The 27,195-nt window shown below is 36.1% G+C and overlaps 1 protein-coding gene across 7 annotated transcripts in view; it reads right to left on the bottom strand.

Moving 5' to 3' along the window:
- The window catches only part of NT5C2 (5'-nucleotidase, cytosolic II), a 138,594-nt gene that overhangs the window by 8,856 nt on the left and 102,543 nt on the right, over positions 1–27,195 (bottom strand). For 4 of the 7 annotated variants that reach the window (XM_073904249.1, XM_025880425.2, XM_073904251.1 and 1 more), the window contains 7 exons: positions 9,199–9,316; positions 8,297–8,392; positions 7,941–7,964; positions 3,580–3,671; positions 3,384–3,441; positions 2,259–2,352; positions 1,580–1,633 (listed from right to left, as the gene is read on the bottom strand). In XM_073904249.1, coding sequence (XP_073760350.1) covers positions 1,580–1,633; positions 2,259–2,352; positions 3,384–3,441; positions 3,580–3,671; positions 7,941–7,964; positions 8,297–8,392; positions 9,199–9,316 — 536 coding nt within the window. Of the gene's footprint in view, positions 1–1,579; positions 1,634–2,258; positions 2,353–3,076; positions 3,217–3,383; positions 3,442–3,579; positions 3,696–7,940; positions 7,965–8,296; positions 8,393–9,198; positions 9,317–27,195 lie in introns of those variants that run through there. The other 3 variants (XM_025880426.2, XM_073904252.1, XM_073904253.1) reach the window with 3 other exon arrangements.

Raw genomic sequence — 27,195 nt, 5'->3', positions numbered from 1 at the left:
ATCACCAGCAAAATACTCCAAATGGAGAGTATAAGATATGGCTTCACCAAGTATACTTTTGTTTTATAAAACACCTTGCAGAATGAAATGCCATGTGCAGGATGCAACCTAGAAATGCCCAGACCCATCTGCAGATACCTGAGGAAATTCTAACTCCTGACGTGACCAGAAAGAAAAGCAGCTTTTCCTCCTCTCACAGTAAACAGGTTCCTTCACTCAAATTCTCCTGGACCTCTCCTGAACCCCTCGGTGTTCTCTCTTGAAACAAGAGTGGAAGTGGGAGTAGTGGAGGGGAAACAGGAGTTACAAAGACTGAAAACAGTAAGAAATCTGTACCAAAGTACTTCAAAGAAATATTGCATTCTGCTACTCTTACTCTGTGAGAAAAGGAAGAAGTATCTAATCTTGGAGCTGTGTATGTTTCCTTGTTAATTTTAAAATAATTCCAGGGACGCCTGGGTGGTTCAGTCAGCTAAGCATCTGCCTTCAGCTCAGGTCATGATCCCAGGGGCCTGGGATGGAGCCCTGCATCGGGCTCCCTGCTCAACGGGGAGCCTGCTTCTCCCCTTGCCTGCCACTCCCCCTGCTTTTGCTCTCTCTCTGACAAATAAGTAAAATATTTTAAAAACTATAAAATAAAATAAAGTAATTCCAGACATGAGGTGCCTGGGTGGCTGAGTTGGTTAAGCGGCTGACTCTTGGTTTCAGCTCAGGTCGTGATCTCAGGGTTGTAGGATCGAGCCCCACATAGGGCTCCGTGCCCAGTACACAGTCTGCTCGAGACTCTCTCACCCTCTCTCACCTCCTCTGCTCCTCCCCCCAGCTTGTGGGCACACTCTCTCACTCACTCCCACACAGAAATAAACAAACAAATAAATAAAATCTTTAAAGTAATTCCAGACTTACAGAAAAGTCGGGGAAATAGTACGTTCAATATATTCTTCATCTAGCTTCCCTTAATATTCAGATCTTACATAACCATAGTACAATGATCAAAACTAAGAAATTAACATTGGTACAATTCTATTAACTAAACTATTAAACTCTTAATTCTATTCTAAATTAAATTCTATTAACTAAACTACAGATTTTAAAAATCCTTCAAGGAATTTTAAAGCTTTCCTTATTATTCCCTGTTGATTTAACCAAATAATGGTCACATATATGTATATTTTTTAGATTATCTAGAGCTCTGGTTATGATTTGGATCACATTCAGGTGTGACCTATGGCCTTACCCCTTACTAACTGTATGAACTTGGGCAAATTATGTAACCTCTGTTCCTCAGTTTATCTATAAAACAGAGGTAACAATACCGACCCTCAGGGTTCTATGGAAGATAAAATGGCACATAATCACTTAGTGATGTGCACACAGTAACTACTCTAGCTGCTATTATCATTAGAGCTAAAAGGACAAATGAAATACTGGATCTTCTTGCCTATGAACAAACAGAAAAAACTGTACTGGCTGAAAATTCCTGGTAATTATGCTTGACATATATCAACACAAAGTCCATTGTCCTTGTCCATTTCATTATAAATAGGCTTGTTATTCATTTCCATGATTTATTACTTACATCTTTGACTACATATTTCTCAAGATTTTCAACTGTCTTTTCCTTAAGGGAGCCCTAGAGGAAGAAAAAAAAAAAGAACAAAATCAGTTTTTTAACAGTTTATAAGAAAAATTATGTCTACTATCAACCCAAATGCATTTCTTAAGTATTTACCAAAATGGAAAAGTAGATAAACTAGAGAGGGCCATGATAAAGCAGCAGATGTGATTTGCTGCGACTCTGCCTCCAAAATGTATTTAAAATATAAAACTATTTTTATTTTAAACTAGAAACCAAAAGGAATTTCATATTTTATTCAGTAAATTTATAGCAAATGTGATATTAACTAGTGTTATTAGTCAAGCAGAAGGTATTTGGAAAAAAACAGCCCATAATCATCCTCAAAGAGTAGGGTTAAGTATAATCTTAACACTAAAATCTCTTCTAAGTTTGGGAAATATAAACTGAAATAAAAGCTAGAAGCCAAGCACTACCACTAAGGAAAGATCAGCATTACTTCTGAAAGCAGGACAGCCAAAGAGAGGAGCACCAATATTTTAGAGAGCTGTCACGAGGCAAATCCATTTTTTATTTTTTTAAATAGAGGAAAAATTCTGCTTTATTTGTGCTTGAAAAGTAAACGTCAGACCATAAAACACAAGCCATAGAGTGAAAAGGTGAAGCAGAGGCTCCTAGGTACCTTGTAATGAACCCAGTCGACAGCATCTCTTACATCCTGGAACATACTTCGGTAAGACATGAAGAGGTCCCCATCTTTAAATCCTGTTTCACAGCTATACAAAGATGAAAAGAACATGACAGGGAATCCAAAAGAGGGTAAATAAGATGAACATCACACACTGCCCCGGGGACCCAAAGGTTCCATTATCACATGGATAAACACTGTGGCTAATTAGGAAAATAATTACTCCCATTTTGACCACCGGACAGGACTATAGTGTTCAATGGAATACAATAATTGTGAACAAATATAAAGTGATAGAATAATATACTGAAGTGGAAGCTAAAAGGTCAGTTCCAAAAATATCATGTTCTTTTATTCATCACTTTTAAGAAACAGGTTCCCATCAAAGAAACATTTAAAACTTAAAACTGGTAATTTAGGTTCTCTTCATCCTGACTCTTCTGACGTCATCTCTAGGTACAAAGCTTTGGCCTATTTTCTATTTAGTTTAGTGACTTGGTGCTCCACCAGATTTAGTGCCTTGAAGTAGATAAGGCCTAGAGAGGATAAGAAATTAGCAGACTCTGACACACATGGCTGAACTTCCAGCAGTGGTTATACAATTCCCCCTAAAAAAGGAGAGGATAACTTGTTCAAGACTTAAACACAATTTTACTTCAGGGAGGATAAACTATATTTACTCCTCAATCAAATCTCGCTGGGCCTGGGAATAAAACTAAATTACCACACCTGAATGGCTCCTGGGCAGCTGCTGTGAAATGAGTTGGGGGTTTCAGTGTAATTCTGCTTGGACAGATAATCATCACACAAACCTCCCACTCAGTTGTCACAATTAGCACCTCTGCTGGCCGTCTTCATTCCCAGGAGAAGCCAATCAGAAGTGGTCCCTTCCAAACATGGCTGCAGCACACTGGCAAGGAGAGGGGCCGAGTGGGAGGTGAAAGCCTGCATGGAGCTCCTGGTGCTGTCCCATCTCTCGGGCTGGCAATGTGGCATCTCTCACTAGCACTAAATTCACTTCAGAAAAGCAGAAAAGACCTACAATGGCCAGTTCTCTAAAACCCTGTACATTAATTTTAAAAAATCAACTGGAAAAAGAAAATTATACCATATACATACCTGGTATATCTAGGACAATTAGTAAAAAAATCTACAAGGCAGGCCAACAGGTAGGTCTCTGAAAAATGAAGAATAGATATTCATAAGCTATAAGTGAGATAATTCAAACTTATTTCATTATCTCCCTTGAGCAAAGACAAATGATCATAAAAAGAAGGGAAAGCATCCGTAATAAATAAGCACAGAATGAGTCTACCTGGTAGATTGAATAGTGTGTTCAGAATGTAAAATCTTTCAGTGTCATCTCGTTGGATAAATTTATTTGGATACTGCTCTCTAGTTTCTGGTCTGAAAGAAAAAACTTTAAATTAACTGATATTCAAGAAATGAACACTGTAAATAATTATCAGAAATTTCATCATTCAAAAATTCATTCAAATATGTTGGTGGCTACATTCAAGGAAGGGTTCTAAGTATTACACATGAGTAGCTACGAAGATAAACAAGCTCGGGTTCCAGCCCTTAAAAAGTTCTCAGTCTGGTAAGGGAGGTGAGTCACATACACAAACAATTATCACCAGGTTAAAAAAAAAAAAATCACAACTGCCTCAAGAAAGGTGCAGAGAGCTATGAGAAAATGAACAGGGGACCATTTCAACTAAAGGGGTAGAAAAAAAGTGAATGTGGGAGTGAGGAAAGGGAAATCTATGAAGGATTCATGAAAAAGGGGGCATAGGAGCTAGTCCTTAAAGACTAGGTAGACCAATTCAAATACTAGTCCAACTGGAGAAGAGCGAGGGGAGCAGAGGAAAATAAAGCTAGAAAGATGAATTGAGGCAGATCATGCTATTGTTATTTTTCATTTAGGGGCAACAGAGTGCCACTGATAGGCTTCGGGTTTTTTTTGTTTTTTTGTGTGTGTTTGGTTGGTTTTTGCCACTGACAGTTTTTAAGCAAAGGGATAAAACATCAGAGCTGAATTATAAAAATATTCAGCTAGTAACAGTTTTAGGATAAAAAGAAGAAAGAAATGTGATTATGTTGCAAAAATGGCTACAAATTCTCCCTGTGCATTGTAATGTGTGACTTTGTACTTCCTCTGATTAAGAGGCTCAGTCTATTTCTCAAATACAGGCTTGAGTAGCAGCAACTAGGTATCCAAGCAGAGGCTTGGAAAACACTTGCATATTGGGGCTTGCCTACTCTTGCTGCACTTGCACCTCTGAGACTACTGAGTAAATGAGTGACATAACCTGCTGGAAGATAAAAGACTACACACAGAAATGAGGCACCCCAGCCACAGGCTGCCAAATGCCAGACATGTGAGTGAGGCCATGCCAGACCAGCAGAACAACCCCAGAACTGCCCAGATGACTCTCAGAATTTTGAGCTAAATAAAGTGGTCACTGTTTTAAGCCACTAAGTTTTGAAGTAATTTATTATGCAGCAAAAACTAACTGACAAAAAGGACTGGGAAATCAGTTAAGTGGTTATTGTAGTCTTCCAGATGAGAGCAGGTGGAGTCTGTCCTAGAGTGGTGGCACAAGAAATTAAAGGGAAGCATTAATCGTGAGAGACTGCCAAGGCCAAGACCAGGCAACTGACTGGCTGTGGCAGATGAGGGACATCAGAGTCAAAGATGATGATGCTCACATGAAGGTGTCCCTGAGAGGGTGGTGGTATCCTTAATAGCAATATGAAAACTGGATAAGAAGTAGATGTAAGAGGAATTCTATTTTGGATACATTAAGTTCAAAGTAAACAGATTTTTATAGGCAATTAGTAATAAAGGTCAAGAACTTAAAACAGAGATTCAGACTTGAGAGAGAACTGGGGTTATCTACACACAGGTAACAGATGAAGTCATGAAGACTTACAGTAGATGAGGCCACTTGCAGTGCAGAGGAAAAAAAGACAGAACAGACCCATGGAGGACATTTAGGGTTAAAAGGAAAACCAGCAAACGGATAAAAGTTGTTAGAGATGCTCAAGAATCCTGGAGAGTGAAATGAAACACTCCAAGAAGAGGAAGGGGATAGAATTAATAAACAAAAATAGTATAGAGAAACCCAAAAGAAGAAAAACTAAAATATAAAAAGGCACAATTCTCAGAGCGCCTGGCTGGTTCACTAGGTGGAGCGTGCGACTCTGGATCTTGGGGTTGTGAGTTTGAGCCCCATGTTGGGTGTAGAGCATGCTTAAAAATAAAATATTTAAAAAATGCACAGTTCTCACAATGAATATATAGAGATAAGTACTCTAAATAAAGGACACCAAATTTAAAGTTCATATCAGAGTAATCTGGGTAAATTCCTACTTGGGTCTGTTAACTCCCAATGGCACAGACTCTAGTTAGGAATAGAAAATCATATTAGCTCCTGGTCTTAGTCACCTTCTGAAATAAGAGTTCCCAGTAAGGAATAACTTTGTAGAATATCTCATTTTCTAGCCTTCTAAGGTTTTCTGTAATGAAAATTAAGGTGGAAGGGAATAGTAATGATGTGTTTTCCTCAGTCATGTTTAGTAAGATGACACTATCTCCTTAGATAGACTTTCCTATTCCCTCATTGTTAAAGAGTAATTCTTTTACATAAGGAGAGTTAACAGTTATTAGGCAATTAGAACCCAAACTGACTTATAAATATAGTTAGCAATGACATTTTGTTTAAATTAAGAGTCAAATCAGGCTAGGGGCACCTGAGTGGCTCAGTCGTTGAGCATATGCCTTCAGCTCAGGTCACGATCTCGGGATCCTGGGATAGACCCACATCGGGCTTCCTGCTCAGCGGGAAGCCTGCTTCTCCCTCTCCCACTCCCCCTGATTGTGTTCCCTCTCTCACTGTGTCTCTCTCTGTCAAATAAATCAATAAAATCTTAAAAAAAAAAAAAGGTCAAATCAGGCTAGCATATATTTAAAATAAAAATTAAGAAGGAAGGAACGCTAGACTCGGGAGTTGGGAGGAAAACAGTAACAGTACAGAATACTGCTAACTTTCTGTGACTTGCAGAATAAAGATTTGCTCTCAATATTATCCTGCTCTAAAACTTTAAAGGTCTTTGCCATTGTCCAAAAAAGAGGCCCCAACTCACTGGAAAGGCATGTAAGGTTATGCCTGATGTGGCCCTAACCTCCCTTCCAGCCTTGTCCACCAGTATTACTTCAATAGCTCACTTTCCCTCTCCCTCCATCTTCAATCCCTCCTTTTCCACAGGCTTTTCCTTTTGACTCTGAAGACTGTACAGCATGTGTTGTTTGAATGATTCTGCATTACCCGTAAATGGCTTATTTTTGAAACACTCACTACTAAATGTTCTTCCAAAGGAGCTATTTGGAAACTTCATTGGTTTATTTGAGGAAAGAAAGAGGGTCTGTGGATCTTGAGTTAGTAAATCTAATTGCAGTACTAATTTATAGAACAACTTCCCTTCCTTTTCTTCTTGAACTACCCCTCCCCATAACACAAAAACCCCTTTTCAGACATTAATAAATAGAACCTCGGTTTATCTTCACTGGGATTTTGAGTTATGGTACAATATCCACATATAAAATAGCTTAGGTTGCTAGCATTATTTGCAATAGCTTCACATTCTAATCCTGTCTCCTGATATTCATGAATCTTGAACAAACCCCTCCCTCATGAGAGGAACAGTGAAAGAAAGGCAGATATAATTACAGGCCTGCCCAGATGTGTCAAGATGGGGTATTTACTTCACACTGTTCTCACTTTGTATACTTGGAAATCTTCGAGCTGGAAAGTCTTATATCAGATGCTTCACTTCCAAATAGGGCATTGTTGTAACCTCAGATTTAAAGGATACTCTGGTACAGTTAGTTTGTGCTTATCACAAAAAGTATTTACCAAAAAGATATTGTCTCTTTAAAAGTTTCAATGTGGACCATGTGGTTTTTACTACTTTGCCTTTGAGAATAACATACAGAAGAGTTATGAGAGACCGACACATAATCTATTTTGGTTTTAAGAGTTGCTCCATCCCTGGGGCTCCTGGGTGGCTCAGTCAGTTAAGCCTCTGTCTTCGGCTCAGGTCATGATACCAGGGTCCTGGGATCGAGCCCCGCATCAGGCTCCCTGCTCAGCAGGAAGCCTGCTTCTCCCTCTCCCACTCCCCCTGCTTGTGTTCCCTCTCTCGCTGTGTCTCTCTCTGTCAAATAAATAAAATCTTTAAGAAAAAAAAGAGTTGCTTTGTCCCTAATACAGTGTCAGTAGTAAATTAGGTAGTGTAATAGTGGAGAAAATGTACAATTGTAAAGCCACACGATAGAAAGTATCAAATTGTGGTATTGTGATTTTTAAAGAAAAAATTGGGATGTTTCACCAAAACAGTGGACACTAAATTTTATCTGCTGTTTACTAGGGTGGAAAGTCCAAATTAGTGAGAATAGTGGAAATATTCTGATTATTAAAATAAAGCTTACTCTTACTTGTTTTAAATATTATCACCCTTATTCATTTTTAACCCATGTTTTTAAAAATTTTAATCACATGACCAAATATCTGAAGCTATTCATTAGATTAAAAAATAATAATTAGCTATTAAAAATCTTAGTATTTACACTGTTGTAGTTTCAAATTTTTCAAAGCACTTTTATATACATACCTCTTCTGGGCAGCTACCTGAGAACTGTATTAAAAAGGAGAAAATAAAAATCTTAGAATTTCAAATAAGTCAAAGCTCCTACAGTTCTTTTTGGGCAAGTTTCAAGATTAGCTTTGTTGGATGCTGTACAATTAGAAACCACTTAATTTACACAAAATGCAAACTATATAACTATATTTATAAGTCAGTTTGGGTCCTAACTGCCTGATAAATAATTGTTAAGTATCCTTATGCAAAGAATTGCTCTTTAATGATGAGGTAACAGGAAAGTATATTACATCTGGGGAGACAAGGTGATCTTCATATTGTTTCACTATAAAAACACTAGAAAGAGGCTAAAGGTTCTACGTACTCACCCTCTTATGAAGTTAAATCCATGTGCACAGACCAAAAGGTTTCCATAGGCATCAACTTTCAAAAGATTTCCATATAGTGTATCAAAAACAAGTCCCCTATGTGAAAATGAAGACATTAACAGTAACATAAAAATAATACAGGCAACAATCTTATGTAGTATTATTACTCAGTCATTATAAACCAGTGCCATCTTATTCAAGCTTTATGACAACTCAAGCACATCCCCAAACAATATAATCCTGGAGGCTGAAGTGAGTGAATAAAATCTTAAAAACTAAACCCAGAGCAGATTAAAAAGTATTTACTCTAAATAATCACAACTGTTTTCTGTAAGGAGTAAGAGCTTAAACAAGGTATGAACTATAATTCCTCTTAATACAGTGGTTCCATTCTAAAAGAGTCTTTTAATTTCCTTGGACAAGTGAGTTGGCTTATATTTTCCTCTAATAGATGCTCTATATGGGACATATACGATGGCACCTCAAATACCATTTTCTTAATCTTAAATCTTCCCTATCAAATCCAAAAAAGCAAACTGCCAAGAAGGCTCCTGATGACCAAGTGAAGTGTATTAGTAAAGCATGTAACTGCTCTCCAAGAGCAAAGGTAGGAGTATCTGTGATTAGTGCCCATCAGTTTTAATCATCTTTCTTCTTTCCCATAAATAGATCTTCAGTGACAATAAACTAAGCTCAATTCAAGAAGAGAAAAGATACGGTGTACGTGAAAAGTCCATGGTAATTTTAGAATTGACATTAACCAAAAAAACAACCAGAAACAAACCAAAGAATCTTTTTTGGTTCTTTTCTTTAAGGGTGGGCATAGTCAGAGATACATTTGGAATTATTAATTTGGGGGATAGAGGGAAGGATTTTAATCCAAAAAAATCTTGAAAAGTTACCTGGTAGGGAATGTAGAATCATAAGCAAAGCTGAGCAGTTCCTGAGGGTAGCCAATAGAAACTAATCTCTCCACAGTTAGCTCAAAGCCAAGCGACTCATACTCCGGGGACTTGTATACTGTACAAAGAAGAGGTTCTCATTATAATAATAGTCAATGAAAATAAGGACAAATGAGTGAATTTCTACTCTTTCCCAACTCTTCCCTCTTCCTAAATATGCCATTTTCTTATCGTCCCTCAAACTCCATGTTTTGTAGTGCCCCGAAAAGCCACAGAACACAACTGTTAGTCTGTGGAAACAGGTCATATTTTCATAGGAGCAAGAGCAACAAGATGAATTATGAGACATTTCAGAATAATTCTTTCATTTCTTAGGAAATTTCTTAGGAAAACTTAACATTTTTCCCTTTATCTGTTCTTTCATGCCCACATCTAAAGGCAGAAAAAGGAACTAATATGCACAGCTGTGATATTAACCCAGTAGAGAGGTCTATATATGTTGAAAGCTTCACTGATGTGTACAATTGGTGTAGGAATCCTTCAAAATGAGCTTTAAAAAAAAACAGTCTATTTTTACAATCCCTGTTTGGCTTGGTAGTTGCTTTATACTCCTTCTCCAATCAGCATATGATTCTATTTATCAGGATTAACTTGTTTTCTTATCAGCACTAACAATAACATAAAGCCATCAAATTTGCATTTTAAGTTATTGCTGCAATATCAACCAAAAAAAGACATGTCTGGGACAATTAGGAAAATCTGGATGTGTACCGGGAACTAGATATTAAAGAATTATGACTGGGGGTAGGGGGAGGGAGAATTGGAGGAAGGTGATCAAAAGGTACAAACTTCCAGTTATAACACAAATAAGTACTAGGGATGTAACGGACAATATGAGGACTTTAGCTAACACCACTCAGGAATGTTAAGAAAGTAAACCCTAAGAATTCTCATCACAAGGAAAAAAAATTTTTTTCCCTTTATTCTTTCTTTTTATTTTACCTGTATCAAATGATGGATGTTAGCTGAAGCTATTATGGTAATCATTTTCCAATATATGTAAATCAAACCACCATGCTGTATGCCTTATTTTTTTGTATGCCTTAAACTTATACAGTGATATATGTCAATTATTTCTGAATAAAACTGGAAATGCACATTTACAAAAGAATTAGGACTCATTTTATGAGATGTGATTATAGAAGGATGGGTATATGCAAGTGTATGTATAAAATATATATATATCCTTATCTACCAAAAAAGCCTACTGAATTTGTTACAGGTGAAATAAAATGGATTTTTTAATATGGGGGTTTCTTACTATTATGTATCTTTGAAATATTCTATAATAAAAAAACTTTTTAGAATCATCACTGCAGTTCAGCATAAAGAAAATGTTGCTCCTTTAAATAGGTTTCCTCCAAATGCAATATTTAGGTAAGCATCTTTCATTCAGTCTCTAGGAGTGGGTAAGCTGTATTAAAAAGAAAAATAAAAAAGAACTTCAATCTTTAAATGCCAAATGAGGCAAAAAAAAATCCATTCACTTTTATCTCACAATAATGCAGTTGTTGTTATTATTATTATATTACTGTTGTTCTTCTATCCACAATTAATAGTCTATGGCTCAAACTGATTTTTCACTGCAATTAGTCTGCCGACCCAAATTAGTGCTAATATCTTAATGAGTACTATTTAACTTTTCCTTGCCAAAAGCAATCTTTTAGAATATTTCTGGAACTACATAAAAGAAACCAGTAATACTGGTCACCTCCACAGAAGGGACCTGAGTAGCTAAGAGATGGGGAAGGAAGTGTACTTTCGTGTACCTTCTGTACTTTTACAACTTATAACATATTAATGTATGTATCTGTTATTTTAAAATTAAGTTGTAATGTTAAAAAAGCAGGTGAGCTTTCAGAATCTTTTAATAAACATTTGTCATATTTAAAAAAGCCTAAAATTTTTAAGGCCCTTTAGGAGAAGGAGGCGCTTGAGTATCATCTCCTCAAAACAACGCCAAAAGTAGCTGTCATTTCTTTGTCATCTCAGGGGTAAAAATTATCTAATGCTAATGCTACACTAATATTCTCAAAACCAGCTATATATTTTCTCTGTTCAATTCCATACCCATCGTCACCCTCTCCCACCAAAAAAAAAAAAAAAAAACACCCAAACAAACAAAAAAACCCCTTTTGGAATTCAGGAGTGTGGAATTCTTAATCTAAATGATGTACACTGTGGTAAAAGAAGTGCTTGTATGTTCATACACACTAAAAGAGTAAGAGCTGGTGTATTATAATAAAACCAGGAAAGTAGTATTGACTGGTGTCAATCTGAATTATTCTGAGAATATAAAATAATCTCTCTCATCCAACACTGTACTTCCACTCCAAGTGAGAGTAAATCTCTTTTAACAAAATTTCCATAAAACAAAAACATTCTCAATCCTAACAAAGCCCCATTTATTTCAAACAATATTTAATGAAACAAAATTCCAGTATAGTTAATTTGGATAATCCACTGACATTCATTCTTATAGGATTTGGCCCATATAAAATATTTTCAATTATTAATTTTTTTCAGAAGTATAATTTGCTGGATACACCTTAAGAATGGGAGTAAAAAAAAACAAACAAACCTTAATCAGCCCCACCCAAGCTCACCCCTAAATGAGCCATTTTCCCTAGTTAGAGATCAGGTAATTATAGTGATGGAGTAATGGTGATTAAAACCAGTGTTTTTGAGACATTTTGGATTGAAACCCAAATCTATTTTTTCAGAATTTTTAGTGAAGAAAAAAAATATGGGGGGGGGTAGATATCTCAAATCCCCATTTTGCCAGCACAAACCCTAAAACAGCAGAAAATAAAACACTATACGCTTGCCACATTTATCTTTATTCCAGGACAGAACTTCCCAAGTGTTCAACTGAGGTGACTTTCTAAATTCCACCTACAGAAATAAATACTTTAAATTTCTTTTTACCCAATGAGTTTAGGGTACTTTCTAAAAATACCATGTATTTTCCCCATTTGCTGACCTGAAGTTACATAGCAACTACAAATGTAAACTTAAACCAGAACTTAGGGCTCCCTGAGTCTCATCCAAGCTCTTTGTGGAGGGATATACTACCACTGTTAAAAATGAATGTCTAGATTACATAGGCCATCAAAACTTAAGCCTAGGTGTTGAAACACACTACCCTCCCTCCAGTTTCTTTCACCTACTCCAAAATAAACTGCTCTAGTCACAGGTGGGAATGGATTTAGCAAAGAGAGTTCAAGTTCCACTTTGACAACACTATCTATTTCACTAAGCTCTATATTAATTAGTAAGACCTACAAGCTACTGACATTTTCTCATAAGCTTCCCGGATAATCATTTCAGTAACACAAATTCCCAGGTCATTAAATCATCACTAGAACACTATACAGTACAAGCAGGGCTGGAGAAGCAGAACTGTAGCTGCACAGATCACAAGTTTAGATGTTTTGTTCTAAGTGTCCCTTGGGAATGAACTGAATAGTCACACTTTGTTCTGACCTGGTAGCAAAAATGACTAGTCCCAAAGCCTACAAAGTATCACCATTCCTTGAAAAATAAATAAATAAAAGCAAAATCCCTTTTTTTAATTACCAGGCCCTTCAAAGTCAGCCTTGATACCTGTGGGGAACCATATGCATCACCTCCGACTGTATGGCTCTAGGCCTCTCCACAGCTGCGAAGGCTCTAATTTCAATTTCTCTTGCAAAACTGGCAAGTAAATAACTTCAAGCTCAATTCTTACAACTGACTTTCCAAAACACAGCCAAAATACGTTCAGAGTAAGCATAACCTCACACATTCACTGCTTATTTCTTCTTCGAAAAAGTCCTCAGGCCTAACCTAATTTACCCGAAGTTCAAAGACAAAGGAAGAAGTTATTTCAAGGGCCAGAGTCCAAAAAAGAGTGCTTCAGCCACCAGAGCAGTACACGGTGTTCTCGGGTTACGTAACTAGACTATAAAGAGAACCACCAAAGCTTTGAAAGCTGAAGCTACTGAGAGCACTTAAAGATATTCCTTACTCCATAATCTGTAAGGAAAACACAGTTCTCCAAAAAGTACCAACTATGTGTTGTGGGGATGAAAGTTACAGGCTCTGTTTTGAGAAATGTTGTGCATACAAGATAGAACCTATGTTAGAGGAGACCGTCTCCGAAAGGAGCCAGAATCTTTCTGCAGGGAAGTCTAAAATTCTCATGCACTTGTTACCTTTGCCACCAAGACACACTGTGTATAGTAGTTTATAGATTTTAGAAAAAGGAAGGGCAAACCTCTACAGAGGTTCCAGCCTAGCAGAGTGCTGCTGCCAAAATGAGAACTCACATGAGGCAGATGCAGATGCAGAGTGTCACTCCAGTCTTGAAGGAGTTACACTGGCTCTCCTGTTAAAAAACAAAACAAAGCAACAAAACAAAACAAAAACAAAAACAAAAACTGGTTTTAAAACTGTTGCGATGGGCTGGAACAGAGAGACACCATTTGGATATTGGTATTTACAGGAGTTACTGCCCTCCTATTTAGAAGCCTCCGACCATCACTAAAATTCGTCTAAATGGCCATAACAAAAGAAGGGTATTGAAAATAAGCCTAAGTGTTGTGCATTATTTAAATTTTCTGACACCCTGAGCCTGGAATACAAGCCGAGTCTGATCCTGAAATATTAAATTAAAAGATAAACAGAAAAATGAATTTATTTTGTCTTATTTTCTCTCGCACATTTCAGGTTTATATGACAGAAACTGAATGCAGCTGGTAAACAATATTTAAAATTGAACTACAGTAAGTGAAACAGACTACATAAGGATATGAGAATAAACCAGAGCAGTCTCATCTTGCTGTTAAGCACCCACGTTCCTAACTACCTAATTTTCTACCCTTCCAACACCTAAATTTGTCATCTTGATACAGACAAGAACCAACTTCACGCTGCTAAAAATCTAACCAAATGTCTAAATGTGGAATAGAAGCAAAACTTTATTGTGATTCTATCAGTGGTATTTGCCCTCAGTAAGCAGGGTCTTAGTATTATAGTTAGAGAAACTACCTAGTCTAGTAAAATAACTGACTTGAGGATACATATAAGGTATTGACACTCTTAAGATATGCACTATATTTAACTTTATAGGGAGTCATTTTCCCTAGAGACATTTAGGTTTTTAAAAACATGGTTTGACTCCCCAAACTTTTTTGTGAAAGGAAGATGGCATTAAATAAAAGAGCAAAAATGACCAAATATAATATCTAAAAGTCCTAAAACATTACAACTAGGAAAAACCACCACCACCAGTCATTATGAAAAACAAATTTCCAACCCAACCACCCAAGAATAGCTACTTGTTTTTATGCTGTGAATGTGATTAACATCAACATTCTCTATTTAGGTTACACAATGTTGGTTCTCTGAGATTATAACTAGAAAAGGCAAATTGATTCACGTTTTCATTAAGGAGATTTTAAATAAAACTTTACATAAAATTCTCATATAAGCAGCAGAGGACTTTTCCCACTTTTCAAAACTATTTGAAAACCCTAACATAATAACACATAGTAAAAACTTCTATCTCTAATCCAAGAGATCAAATGATCCTAAGAAGATATTGAGAATTTCTAAAAACCATTTTAATTTTAATTTACTTAAAATACAAAAGCTAGATGCCATGCAACACTTTTAGTAATATAAAATAAAACCAACTCCCAAATGGTTAAAGAATGTAAATAAATAAATAAGGGGAATTTGGAAGACTGCCAATTAGTTCACTGCAAAAGCAAAATTAAATGGTAAGCAAGAGATTTGTTTAAAAAATTATCACTATTTTAAAATAAAATGAAAAAACATACAATGTTGTATTAGTGTCAGGCGCACAACAGACACATTATGCAGTGCTCACCATGATAAATGTAGTTTCCACTCAGAAAGTATGGTTTTCAATTCAAAACAGAAAAACTGAAAATTTGAGACAACTTTAAAAATCCTCCTTAACCAAAGGAGCTGCCTGTAATTTTAAAATTGAAACAGCTATTATGTAATTTTTTTCACCAAAATAAGAACAGATCACACTCAAATGCTTTACTAAAACAAAAACACCTGTTCTAAAGTTACAGTAAAGTAACAAACATTTGGATGCCTACTGTGTACCAGGTACTAGATGCTAAGAACAAAAAACAACCCATGGTCAGTGGCTTGAAGGAGCTCAAAGGGTACTACAGGGATATACGATTAGATATTTATAATAAATTTTAGAAGATCAATTCCATAATGTCACTAGGGAGGTACAGAGGGACAGAAAAAGGGCCAATTAACCCAGCCCAGGAAGTCTCCTTAAAAACTATGTATGATTTATTCAACCTTAAACAGTTCATTTTTATAGCCAGTATCTCAAGGTACTTTAAAGTTCACCAGACAGACTTTCTGAGATTCAGATTCAGGTAATATGTTCCAAACATCTCTATCAGTGTCCAATTATTGTACAAAATGGGCTAAGCATTGGTGCATGTCTTGCCTAAAGGGGGAAGGAGCTACTTAGCTACTCATACTCAGCTACCCTGTGGGAACTAGAGCCAAATGTTGCCAATTGTGTGATAACAGCCAGCCTAAATTTTTACTTCTAGCTCTCAATTTTTAACTCAATTTATAAAACCAACAAACTCTATTTGAGCCAACTATAGTCTGTGGTCTGAACTGGGTCCGTGGGCCACCAGTGTGCAAAGTCTAGCGTAGACTTTAGGTCATATACTTCCACATAAGTTTTCCCACCTAACTGAAATGTTTTGACTATCCTCAGAGTCTTGAAGTAAACAGGATTTAGGTACTTACTGAATTGTAAATCCAGATGGAAGTAAATTCATTCTTCAATAACCACAGAGTATCCTAGATAATCCTGTTATTCTATTCATCTCAAAGAAAAATTGAGAGGGTGGATAAAAAAAACTTAGGAAATAATCTTTATGCAGTCACTTAATGTGGTCCCCTACCACAGTGCCATAACAATTAGGACAGAAGAACTGTAATTACCTGAATTTGATTCCTTCGTATGACTGTCAAACCAAACAAATGTTCCCAAAGATTCAAAAAATAAAAATCACCTCATGATCTGCCTAGGTAACCCCCACTACTAGAGTTCCCTTACCCAGCAGGATTTTATCCACAAGGTTTAACCTTAAATCTTCATTATACAGCTTGACTCTAGGATAAAGCAAACATTCAGAGGATGTATACGCAGAAAAGAGATGATGGATCAAAAGTAATTATTATGTTAAGACTCTTTTTAAAAAAAAAATTTAAAGATTTATTATTTAAGAGAGAGAGAGGGTGCCCGCGCACGCACAGGGGGAGCGGCACAGGGGGAGAGAGAATCTCCAGCAGACTCCACGCTGAGCCCATCGTGAGGCTCAATCTCACCACCCTGAGATCAAGACCTGAGCCATAATCAAGAGCTGGATCTTAACCGACTAAGCCACCCAGGTGCCCCTTAAATTTTTAAAAAATTTTAATTTCAATGTAGTTGATGTTAAGACTCTTTTTTCTTTTTTAAAGATTTTTATTTATTTATTTGACAGAGACATAGCTAGAGAGGGAACATAAGCAGGGGGAGTGGGAGAGGGAGAAGCAGGCTTCCCACGGAGCAGGGAGCCTGGATGTGGGACTTGATCCCAGGACCCTGAGATCATGACCTGAGCCGAAGGCAGACACTTAACGAATAAGCCACCCAGGCATCCCAAGACCCTTTAAAAAAAAAAATTTTTTTTTATTTATATATTTGACAGAGAGAGAGACAGCAAGAGCAGGAACACAAGCAGGGGGAGTGGGAGAGGGAGAAGCAGGCTTCCCACGGAGCAGGGAGCCTGATGTGGGGCTCAATCCCAGGACCCTGGGATCATGACCTGAGCCGAAGGCAGACGCTTAACGACTGAGCCACCCAGGTGCCCCTGATGTTAAGACTCTTAAAACAACTTCATCCTTGTTGAAAGTAGCAGGCAATGTTTTTTTAAAAAAATAAGATTTTAAGTAATTTTCCTAACGTAACTAGTACATGACATTTATTCCAAAAAGTAATCTGGTTTACATTTGAATGCTTTTATGACTGGTAATGAAAAGATCATAAACACTGATAAGTGATTATTTCTATCACTCACCTCGTAATGGAGGAGATGGAATTGGATTTTATTAAGCAATCTTTTAAATTTCCTAATGATCTAGGAACCAACCATGTATTATTACAATTCAGAGAGATGAATTTAAAATCAGTGAAAACCCTAAGTGGGAGACTGAAATGACATAAAAGGAATCAAAGCTTGGAAATTAAGTGTCGACCCATATATGTATAATAGGGATGCCTAAAAGTAATATATAGCTAATATAGAAAATATATATGAAATATAATATATATCTAAAAATGATAGTCTTGAGGGTATTTATCTCAACTAATATAAAAAGCTTTTATTTACAAGTAATATAATGCACTGGAGTATTATTTCTTTTAAAATTCTTTCCTAACACAGACCACCTCAAAAGCATGCTTGGTTTGTAGAAACAGTCCTTCATTTTCTGAGCTTGTTAGTATAAGAAAACCTTAAATTTAAGAAAAAGCAGTAAGAATACCTAAAAGTAAAGATATCTCAAATGAAAATGAAGAATAAAAAATCTTTACATTTAAATGCCTTTTTAAAAAAATCACTTCATTGGCGTTTTGTCAGTTTCCTCTATCAAGTTTTGTTGTTTTTTAAAGTAGACTCCACTTCCAACATGGGGCTTGAACTCACAACCCTGAGATCATGAGTTGCAGACTCTACCAACTGAGCCAGTCAGAAACCCCCTCTATCTAGTTTTTTAATTTAACTTTATTAAGAATATATTTTTTTAAGATTTTATTTATCCATCTGACAGAGAGAGACACAGCAAGAGAGGGAACACAAGCAGGGGGAGTGGGAGAGGGAGAAGCAGGCTTCCCGCTGAGCAGGGAGCCCAATGCGGGGCTCGATCCCAAGACTCTGGGATCATGACCTGAGCCGAAGACAGATGCTTAACGAGCCACCCAGGTACCCCAAGAATATTTTCTAATCATACACAAAAATACAGAGAATATTAAATGAGGTGCTTTAAAACTATCACCCAAGCTTTAACAATTATCAGTATTTTGGATTTTTTTTTTTAAGATCTTATTTATTTATTTGACAGAGAGAGCACATGCACAAGCAGGGGGAGGGACAGGAGAGGGAGAAGCAGGCTCCCCGCTGAGCAGGGAGCCCTATGCAGAGCTCAATCCCAGGACCCTGGGATCATGATCTGAGCCAAAGGCAGACAGACATTTAAAAGAGCGACTGAGCTACCCAGGCGCTCCGGTATTTTGGATTCTTGTTTCATTTATCTTTCCTAATCTTTTCTCTTCCAATTTAATAACTTTTATCAGATCAAAAGTTTTTAAACAGATCTTTCATAGAATATTGAAAAAGCACAATTATACACAAGTTATCATATACATGCACATACAAAATTATTAACTAGTTTGGGTGATCTTTTAACTACTGCTTAAATATCCTTCCCACTTAGAGGGCAGTGCCATACTAGAACTGTCTTTTATCAGCAGTTATAATAAGAGCCTTCCAAATTAAGGATTGCTCAGAAATCTTTTAACTATATTAAGGCTGTCAATTTTACAGTCTTTTTTTTTTTTTTTTTTTAGGATTTATTTGAGAGAGAGATAGGAAGAGAGAGCACAAGCAGGGGGGTAGAGAGAGCACAAGCAGGGGGGTGGAGAGAGGGAGAAGCAGGCTCCCCACTGAGCAGGGAGCTGGATGTGGGGCTCCATCCTAGGACCCCAGGATCATGACCTAAGCCGAAGGCAGACGCTTAACCGACTGAGTCACCCAGGCGCCCCTATCTTACAGTCTTGGTGAGAAAACCGTTCTATCAAAAGCACTGATCTTTTGGTATGAAAGTACTGATTAGTATTATCATATATTAATACTCGTAGGAAATCAAAGTTAACACGTAAGGTGATATGTTGGGCCAAAGAAAATAGGAGTGTAAACATGGGAGAAGAATTTTACACTGGGCATGCCATCAACAATAGCTTTAAAAAAAATAGCTTAGTTCAGTTAAACAAAACAAACTAATAAAGAAGGCAAAGTATTTTTACCTACGGCTCAGATTTATTCCAAAATAACTTCTAAGTTCTCTCTCTCTAAAAGACAACTACACCAAAAAAGAACAAAAAAACAATTGTGAAATGAAAATAATCAAGCTACATTATGAGATGTGACATAAAATAATGCCTTTTATTTTCCCCATCCCCTCCCCAAATAATGTCTTTTAAAAGCAAACATAATAGAACTTACTCATCCAACTGAGCTTTCTCCCATTCAAAATAATCACTCCCCAAGTCAGTATATATTTGTTCCAATAATGCAACCATTACTCAGAACAAGTTTAAAATTCTTTCAAAATTACTTTCAGAGTCTATAGCACATTGTTCTAGATATCCTCCCTGGTAGCACATTTTTCATCAACAGATGATGAATTTAATTTAAAGGGAAGAAAAACGAGGCACCTGGCTCGCTCAGTAGAGCATGTAATTCTTAATCTTAGGGTTGTGAGATCGAATCCCACACTGAGCATGGAGCCTACTTAAAAAAACAAACAAAAATCATTCCAAAATAAAGGGGGGAAAGTTATTCAGAGCAATGAGTGAATAAAAGGGCAAATCAAAGTGGATTAAAAAACAGGTGACTACTTACTGAAGAAATGAAGCAGGTTTTCTTGTCTTTATAAACTGGCTATGAAAACAATTCCAAAAGAATGCCTAAAATGTCCAAGAAATGACAGCAAAAGGGCGCCTGGCTAGCTCTGTCGATACAACATGAGAACTCTTGATCTCAGGGTTGTGAGTTCAAGTCCCACGCTAGGTGTAAAGATTACTTAAAAATAAAATCTTAAAAGAGAAAGAAATAAAGAAGAGAGAAAAAGAGAGAAAGAAAGAAATGAAAGAGAAATGACAGCAATACTGGAGTAAGTTTTCCCTAATAAGGTGACTATACGAAGGATATCTATTTGGAAGCACATTTTATTAGACTTTCTTTTATAGTCTTTTGACCCATGTTATATGTGTTTAATTTTGCAAGGCACCTCAAATCCCTTTTGGAGATTTACATAAAAGTATCTTTTATTGCTTTACAGTCAATACTATAAATAAAGAACCCTCCAGTTACACAAACCCATTCAATCATAGGCTCTATAGAGTTCAGCTTATTCTGAATGGATCCTTGATACTAATCATTGATTGTACTCTAGTACTAAATTATCAATTTTCATCTTCACAATTCTTTTTTCTGAGCTGAGGACAAACATAATGGAACTTACTCTTCCAAATGAACCTTCTCCCATTCAAAATAATCACTCCCTGAGGCATTATGCCTTGCACAATACATACTGGTTAGGTTTTTATTTTGTTTGTGGGTGTTTTGTCATTTATTTTTATTAATAATTTTATCAACCACAATCCTAATTTTTTCTTTTTGGAAAGGGATCATTTGTTTTGGGAGCTGCTTCTTCTTTTTATCGATTACCCTAGTTTCTCTGTTCAAACACTCAACTTATCCCCTTACTCTATTGTTTCAGAAAAACAAACAAAAACCCAGTTTAAAAGTCCCTTTAGGGAAAAAAAAAGATCACTAAGAGGGATAATGAACACATTTACTTATCAAATGACAATTATTTTTATATTCTTTTAATCTTCTACTTCATACATTTGATCCATTCACAAAGTGATAAATCCCTCAAGAATAAGTCAGAGGATATAAATAGGTTAAATAATTTTCAATGACTCAGAGGTGCTCATTCCCTAACACAAAAATCTCTTGTATAGAGACAATCTGTTTGGGAGAATGTAGAGTAAGGTAATGTACAAGTTCTACTACATTTTTCAAGAAGGATGCCCTGAGTACTCTCTCATAATGTGGGACAATTGAGAATTTCTCTGGCTTTTCTGAGATAGGTTATCTTCCTTAGTTTATACCAAAAACTTTTCAGGAAACTTTAACAGACACTGTTGTCACACTAAGAACTTCAACAGATATATCCAGTTTATACACTAGCCACAGTTAAGTTCCACTCAGCTAATGTTCCATATTAAATTAATTCATTACTGTTACAAGGAGCCTCAACTTTAAGAAGAAATGCTGAAGCACAACACAAACGTTTACATTGTCATATATTTTATTTTTAAAAAGTGCCATCTGCTGCATATATGGTCAAATGATTTTTTATAAGGATGCCAAGACCTTTCAGGGAGACCATTCTCAACACCACTGACAAGACTGGATATCCACATGCAAGAGAATGAAGTTGGATCCTTACCTTACCCCACATATAAAAATTAACTCAAAATGGACCAAAGATCTAAACATAAGGGCTAAAACTATAAAACTCTTAGAAGAAAACAGGAGAAAATCTTTGTTATATTGGTTTTGATAATGATTTCTTGCAACAGCAAAATCACAGCCAACAAGAGAAAAAATAGATGGATTGGACTTCATAAAAATTAAAAACTTTTCTGCATCAAAAGACACTATCAAGAACGAAAAGGCAACCCACAGAATGATAAACAGTATTTGCAAGTTATATACTTGATAAGAGATTAATATCCAAAATATTTTAAAGAGCTCCTATAACTCAACAAACCAAACACTCCAATTAAGAAATGGACAAAGGACTAAGATAGACATTTCTCCAAGTAAGATATACCACACAAATGGCTACTAAGCTTATGAAGGTGCTCAACATCATCAGCCACTAGGGAAATGTAAATCAAAAGCACAATGAGATACAACCTCACACCAATTAAAATGACTATTATCAAAACAACAACAAAAATCTGAAAATAACAAGTGTTATCAAGGATGTGGACAAATTGGAACCCTCTTGCACTGCTAGTGGAAATGTAAAATGGTGCAGCCACTGTGGAAAACAGTTCGGACTTTCTAAAAAAGTTAAACATATAATTACTGTATGATTCACCAGTTCCATTCCAGGGTATATACCCAGAAGAAATGAAAACAAAGACTCAAACAGATACTTGAATACCAATGTTCCCAGTAACATTATTCAAAATAGCCAAAAGGTGGAAGCAACCCAAATATCCACAGATGGATAACGGATATACAAAATGTCATATGTACATATAACGGAATATTATTCGGCCTTAATAAGGAATAAAATTCTGATATATGCTACAACATGGACGAAACTTCAAAAATTATACTAAGAAATATAAGCCAGAACCAAAAGGACAAATATTATGATTCCACTCATATGAAATATCTAGAATAGGTAAATTCACAGAAAAAAGTAAATTAGAAGTTATAGGAGCTGAGGTGAAGAGGTGATGGGAAGTTACTGCTGAATGGGTACAGTTTCTGTTTGGGATGATGAAAAAGTTGTGGAAATGGATAGTGGTGAGGGTTGCACAACATTGTAGATGTACTTAATGCCACTAATTATACATTTAAAATAAATAAAATAGTAAATTTTATGTATATTTACCACAGTTTTAAAAAGGGAGGGGAAAAGATACTCTACCTGGGTTGAGAGGTCTTCAGTGACAGCACAATAATAATATACAATATATAATACTTACTTTAGATTGTGTTTTCTCCTTTAAATGCTGTTAATGCCAGTAAGTTTTGTGAACATATACAATAGCTGACAGAAACATGATCTGAGTGCCCTGGACTTTCGTCCAAGTAAATACACCATGCAAAAAAGCGTTCATTTAAATCTCGAGTTGACTCAATTCCAAAAACAGTAAAACAAGATCATCCAGTGCATCTACTATGCATGACAGGATAAGATGACAGATCAAAGGTCCCGAGATACTCCTGCTAGTAGCAGGATAATCCTCTGATTTAGCAAAAACTGGTTTCTCTTAATTTCTTCCCTGGTACTATCTTAATAACTTTATCCTATCTTCTCTCTCCACTTTAGGTTTATTAATGCAGAATGCTTAGGTTTAGATAACTGGATTTCATACCCAGTGGCTAGTGATATGGCCTGGAAGGAGACGAGGGCAGAAAATTTCAAAAGGGGAGTCTAACATATATTTTCAATTCCTCCCAAGATTTAAAAAAAAAAAAACATTTAATTTTAGAATTCTAACAACATCTGGAATAGAGTATTTACACAGTACTCTTGAGGCTTCATTCCCCTATGATTACTTCTAAAAATCAAACAAAAGAAAAACTGTAAAACTTTCTGTATTCTAAGGATGAGGATTATATTCAAATGCAAGACAAAGATGCACTTGCCCTAGAGAGGATTTCAATTTTTGAAAAAAACAAACAAAAAAACAACAAAGGATGATTTTGCTTATTTATGAGCTTTTTCTCTTGATTTCTCATTGAGAGGTTAACAAACAATTTCTGATCCCGTAACAGCTAGGAGCAGCCTAAGAAATGGAACTGACCTGGGTTTGCATTCCAGCTATGAATCTTCAGTCAGTTGTAGCTATGTACGAGTTTTTTTACCTCTTGACTTGGTGAACTATTTGTGAAATGGAGGTAGTAATCTCCACCTCACTGGGCTACTGTGAGGATTAAAAGGTACACTGTACATAAAATGCATTTTCTAGCACATATAGCGCATGCTTAATAAATGTTCTTTTCCTCCTGACAATTTCTCAGAAAAATGAGAAGGACTGGACACTGACCATGACACCCACTGGTATCACTTGGTAACAGAAATAAGGAACTGATTGTTGGACTTACCAAAATGGCTCAGAACCTTAAAGGTGTTAGAGCTAGAAAAAATTTGGAATGTGTCTCTTTCTGGATCTTTGAGCTCAAGGGGGCAATAAAAAGAAAGAAAAAGGCAGGCATGATTGAAAAAAGAAACGTCTAGGTGATTTAAATGAACCAATTTATAGGGGCTCCCGGCTGGCTCAGTCATTAGAGCATGTGATCTCAGGATTGTGAGTCTGAGCCCCACATTGGGTGTGGAGCTTACAAAACAAAACAATAAATGAACCAATTTAGAAATAATACATTTTCATAATCCTAAACCAAGAGTCACTCTATATCCGTGAAGGGCATTAATATTAACAAACCCTCTCCCCACCCTACTCTCCCTTGGGGTAAAGAATTCTGAAAATTTAACAATTATACATATATAATTTTGATGTTAATTCCATGGAACTTACTGCATGTTTAACTCTTTCATGCAACCACAAAGGTCAACTACTTTTCACTTAAAAGAGTTCTTTATTGTTTCAAAAAAATAGTTCCCCTTGCACTTATTAGAAGCCTATCAGTGATACTTTTGTCATAAAGAAAAAATTTTAAATTTATATAAGGACCATTTCCCAGAAATCCATTCTGTCACCATGATCCTGTTGAGAAATAACCCTTCACTAAAAACAGTAATTTCTAGGGGCGCCTGGGTGGCTCAGTTGGTTAAGCGACTGCCTTTGGCTCAGGTCATGATCCCAGGGTCCTGGGATCGAGCCCCGCATCGAGCCCCGCATCGGGCTCCCTGCTCGGCGGAAAGTCTGCTTCTCCCTTTCCCATTCCCCCTGCTTGTTGTGTTCCCTCTCTCGCTGTCTCTCTCTGTGTCAAATAAATAAGTGAAATCTTTAAAAAAAAAAAAACACAGTAATTTCTATGGAAACATAATCTGATGCCAAATACCTTGACATTAAAAATCTATTCAGAAAAGAAGTTCAACTTTCTATTAAGTTCATGATCATCTGCAATACTTAAAAAGAAAATTCAAAAACAAAAGAGTGATGAAAGATTCCACTGCCATCTGTCCAGCATTCCAGGTTTTTCTACAATACACAGGAACATAAATAAGTTTAAGGTTGATATTTTTTTCCTTATTCCTTGGATTTTCCCTTAAAACTCCAGTCCAGTATATCACTACTTGGTATCACCAGTTAGAGCAAGAGAACTTTCATTGCATTCATCATTTTATATACATTATTTCATTTAAACCTTAAACCAGTAGTTTATTGCCCACCCCACCACCCCCTGACATACATACCCTTTTTTTTTTTTATTATTAAGTGAAGAAACTGAGACTCAGAGAGGTTAATAAGCAACATGCTGGTAGCCAAGAGCTAGTACAAGGTAGAGCTGGGATCCAAACCAAGGTCAATCACACTCAGAGGGTTCTACTTTTTCTACAACCTCACAGCCTCTAAGGTAAAGATAAAAATAAGACTGGGCCTAAAAAACTCGGAGTGTATGGGACTTAACCTTCAAAACAGAAATAGATTATTCTGGCTTTTTTCCTCTTAACTCACGTTTTACATCCAGATTACTCTTGGTAGCTATTGGCTAACATTTGCTTGTTAAAGAAACAACATTTTGAAGATTAGCAGTCTGTCAGATCCTGAACTACAATCATGAGGAGGTGATTTAAGTACTTTATATCACTCACTGAATCAGAAAAGAATTTCTCATTTGAAACCTCAGCAACAAATTTCTCCATATAGTATTATAAAACTAAGTAACAATACGAAGAGTAATGGAAACTACAGGTCTGTTTACACCCATTTGCCACCTGAAGAATGAACAAGCACTAAACAACCTAAAACATCAATTCTCCCTTTGTTTTTCATTTTCACTGTACTGTCCACTTTAACAATAAATTCAGCAATATAACATTTTTAGCAGTCCTTTATACAAACAAAACCAAAGAAACAAAACTAGCAAATAGTACCGAATATTCCCTTCATTTTGCGGAGAGGAAGTAGCTGGGTTAAAAACAACTTTCTTGCTCTTTCACAAGTCCAAAGACCTAATCTTAGGTGGACTTTCAAGATTTTTTTGGCTTGATTTGTCCTGGGAAATACACTTATCAGTCTGATCCATCTGTCCCATGGAAGCAGAAAAAGGCTAAAAAGTGCTCTCAAGAATAAAGACCCACAAATTCAAAATTTGTTGTTCAGAAAGCACCTACATTAGGGCAACTTAATAAAATAGAAAACCAGAGCACCCAACAGATCTAATTAAGGATAAAGAAGCCTCAGGAGAAGGGAAAAGAAAAACACATATCTGCAGAGGAAGACAAAAATGCAAAGGACTCTGATATATATCATGTGCATGTTTTTCACGTGCGTTTTTTATATACAACAGTCCACTGCTGGTCAGTGGCTCAGTATTACCTAGAATCTAAACACTGACTTTCATGCCTATAACTCATCTATACTTGGCAGACAAACTGGTTAAAGCATAACTAATGTACATACTCCCATTAGAGAAATAAAACATTAATCTACAGTATTACAGAGGTAAGGGGCTAAATACCAAAACTGACATTAATTTTATACCCAGATTTCAGGATTAAAGTCGATTTAGGTCCAAGACAATCAGGAAAAATTAGTTTATTTCAATAGGCAAGTTCTTTATTTGGGGAATTTAAAAAATTTTATATAAAAACATCAATCTTACATAGAAATCCTGCAAATAAACTAATAAAAACATAAAAAATACATAGCTCGCTTTAATTATAGGGATAGCTGATGATAAAAGAGGATCTTCTCTGAAAAACTGTTAGAGGTATGAGGCCGGCATTCAGATGAGATGAAGATAATGAGGTTCCCATTAGAATGGATTATGTTACTGAACACTATGATGCACTTCATTCAGAGGAATGAATGTACCAAGCTGTAAGCAAAATCATAAAATTCTTTATAAAAGTAATACAAGTCATGCCAGTAATTTCTCTTTTAACAAGCAAACAAACAAAAAACCCCAACAATCCCTCAACTTAACTTCATTCTACCAAAGATTTATGTAGTTTAGTTTTGGAAAATTTCAAGTTTAGAATTGTTATAAATACAGCTTAATATTCTTAGGGTCCATGTATGTATTCTTGCCTTAATTATCCTCTTCCTTATTTATTGGTGACAAATCAAAGTTTTAAATTATTTACCACTAAAGTCTATCAATCCCAACA

This window comes from Callorhinus ursinus, unplaced genomic scaffold, assembly GCF_003265705.2.
Source record: "Callorhinus ursinus isolate GAN/ISIS: 27379988/994484 unplaced genomic scaffold, GSC_fseal_2.0 scaffold20, whole genome shotgun sequence".
NCBI classification, from domain to species: domain Eukaryota; kingdom Metazoa; phylum Chordata; class Mammalia; order Carnivora; family Otariidae; genus Callorhinus; species Callorhinus ursinus.
The sequence above is the reverse complement of the archived record's forward strand: the minus strand, read 5'-3'. Positions and strand labels throughout refer to the sequence as shown.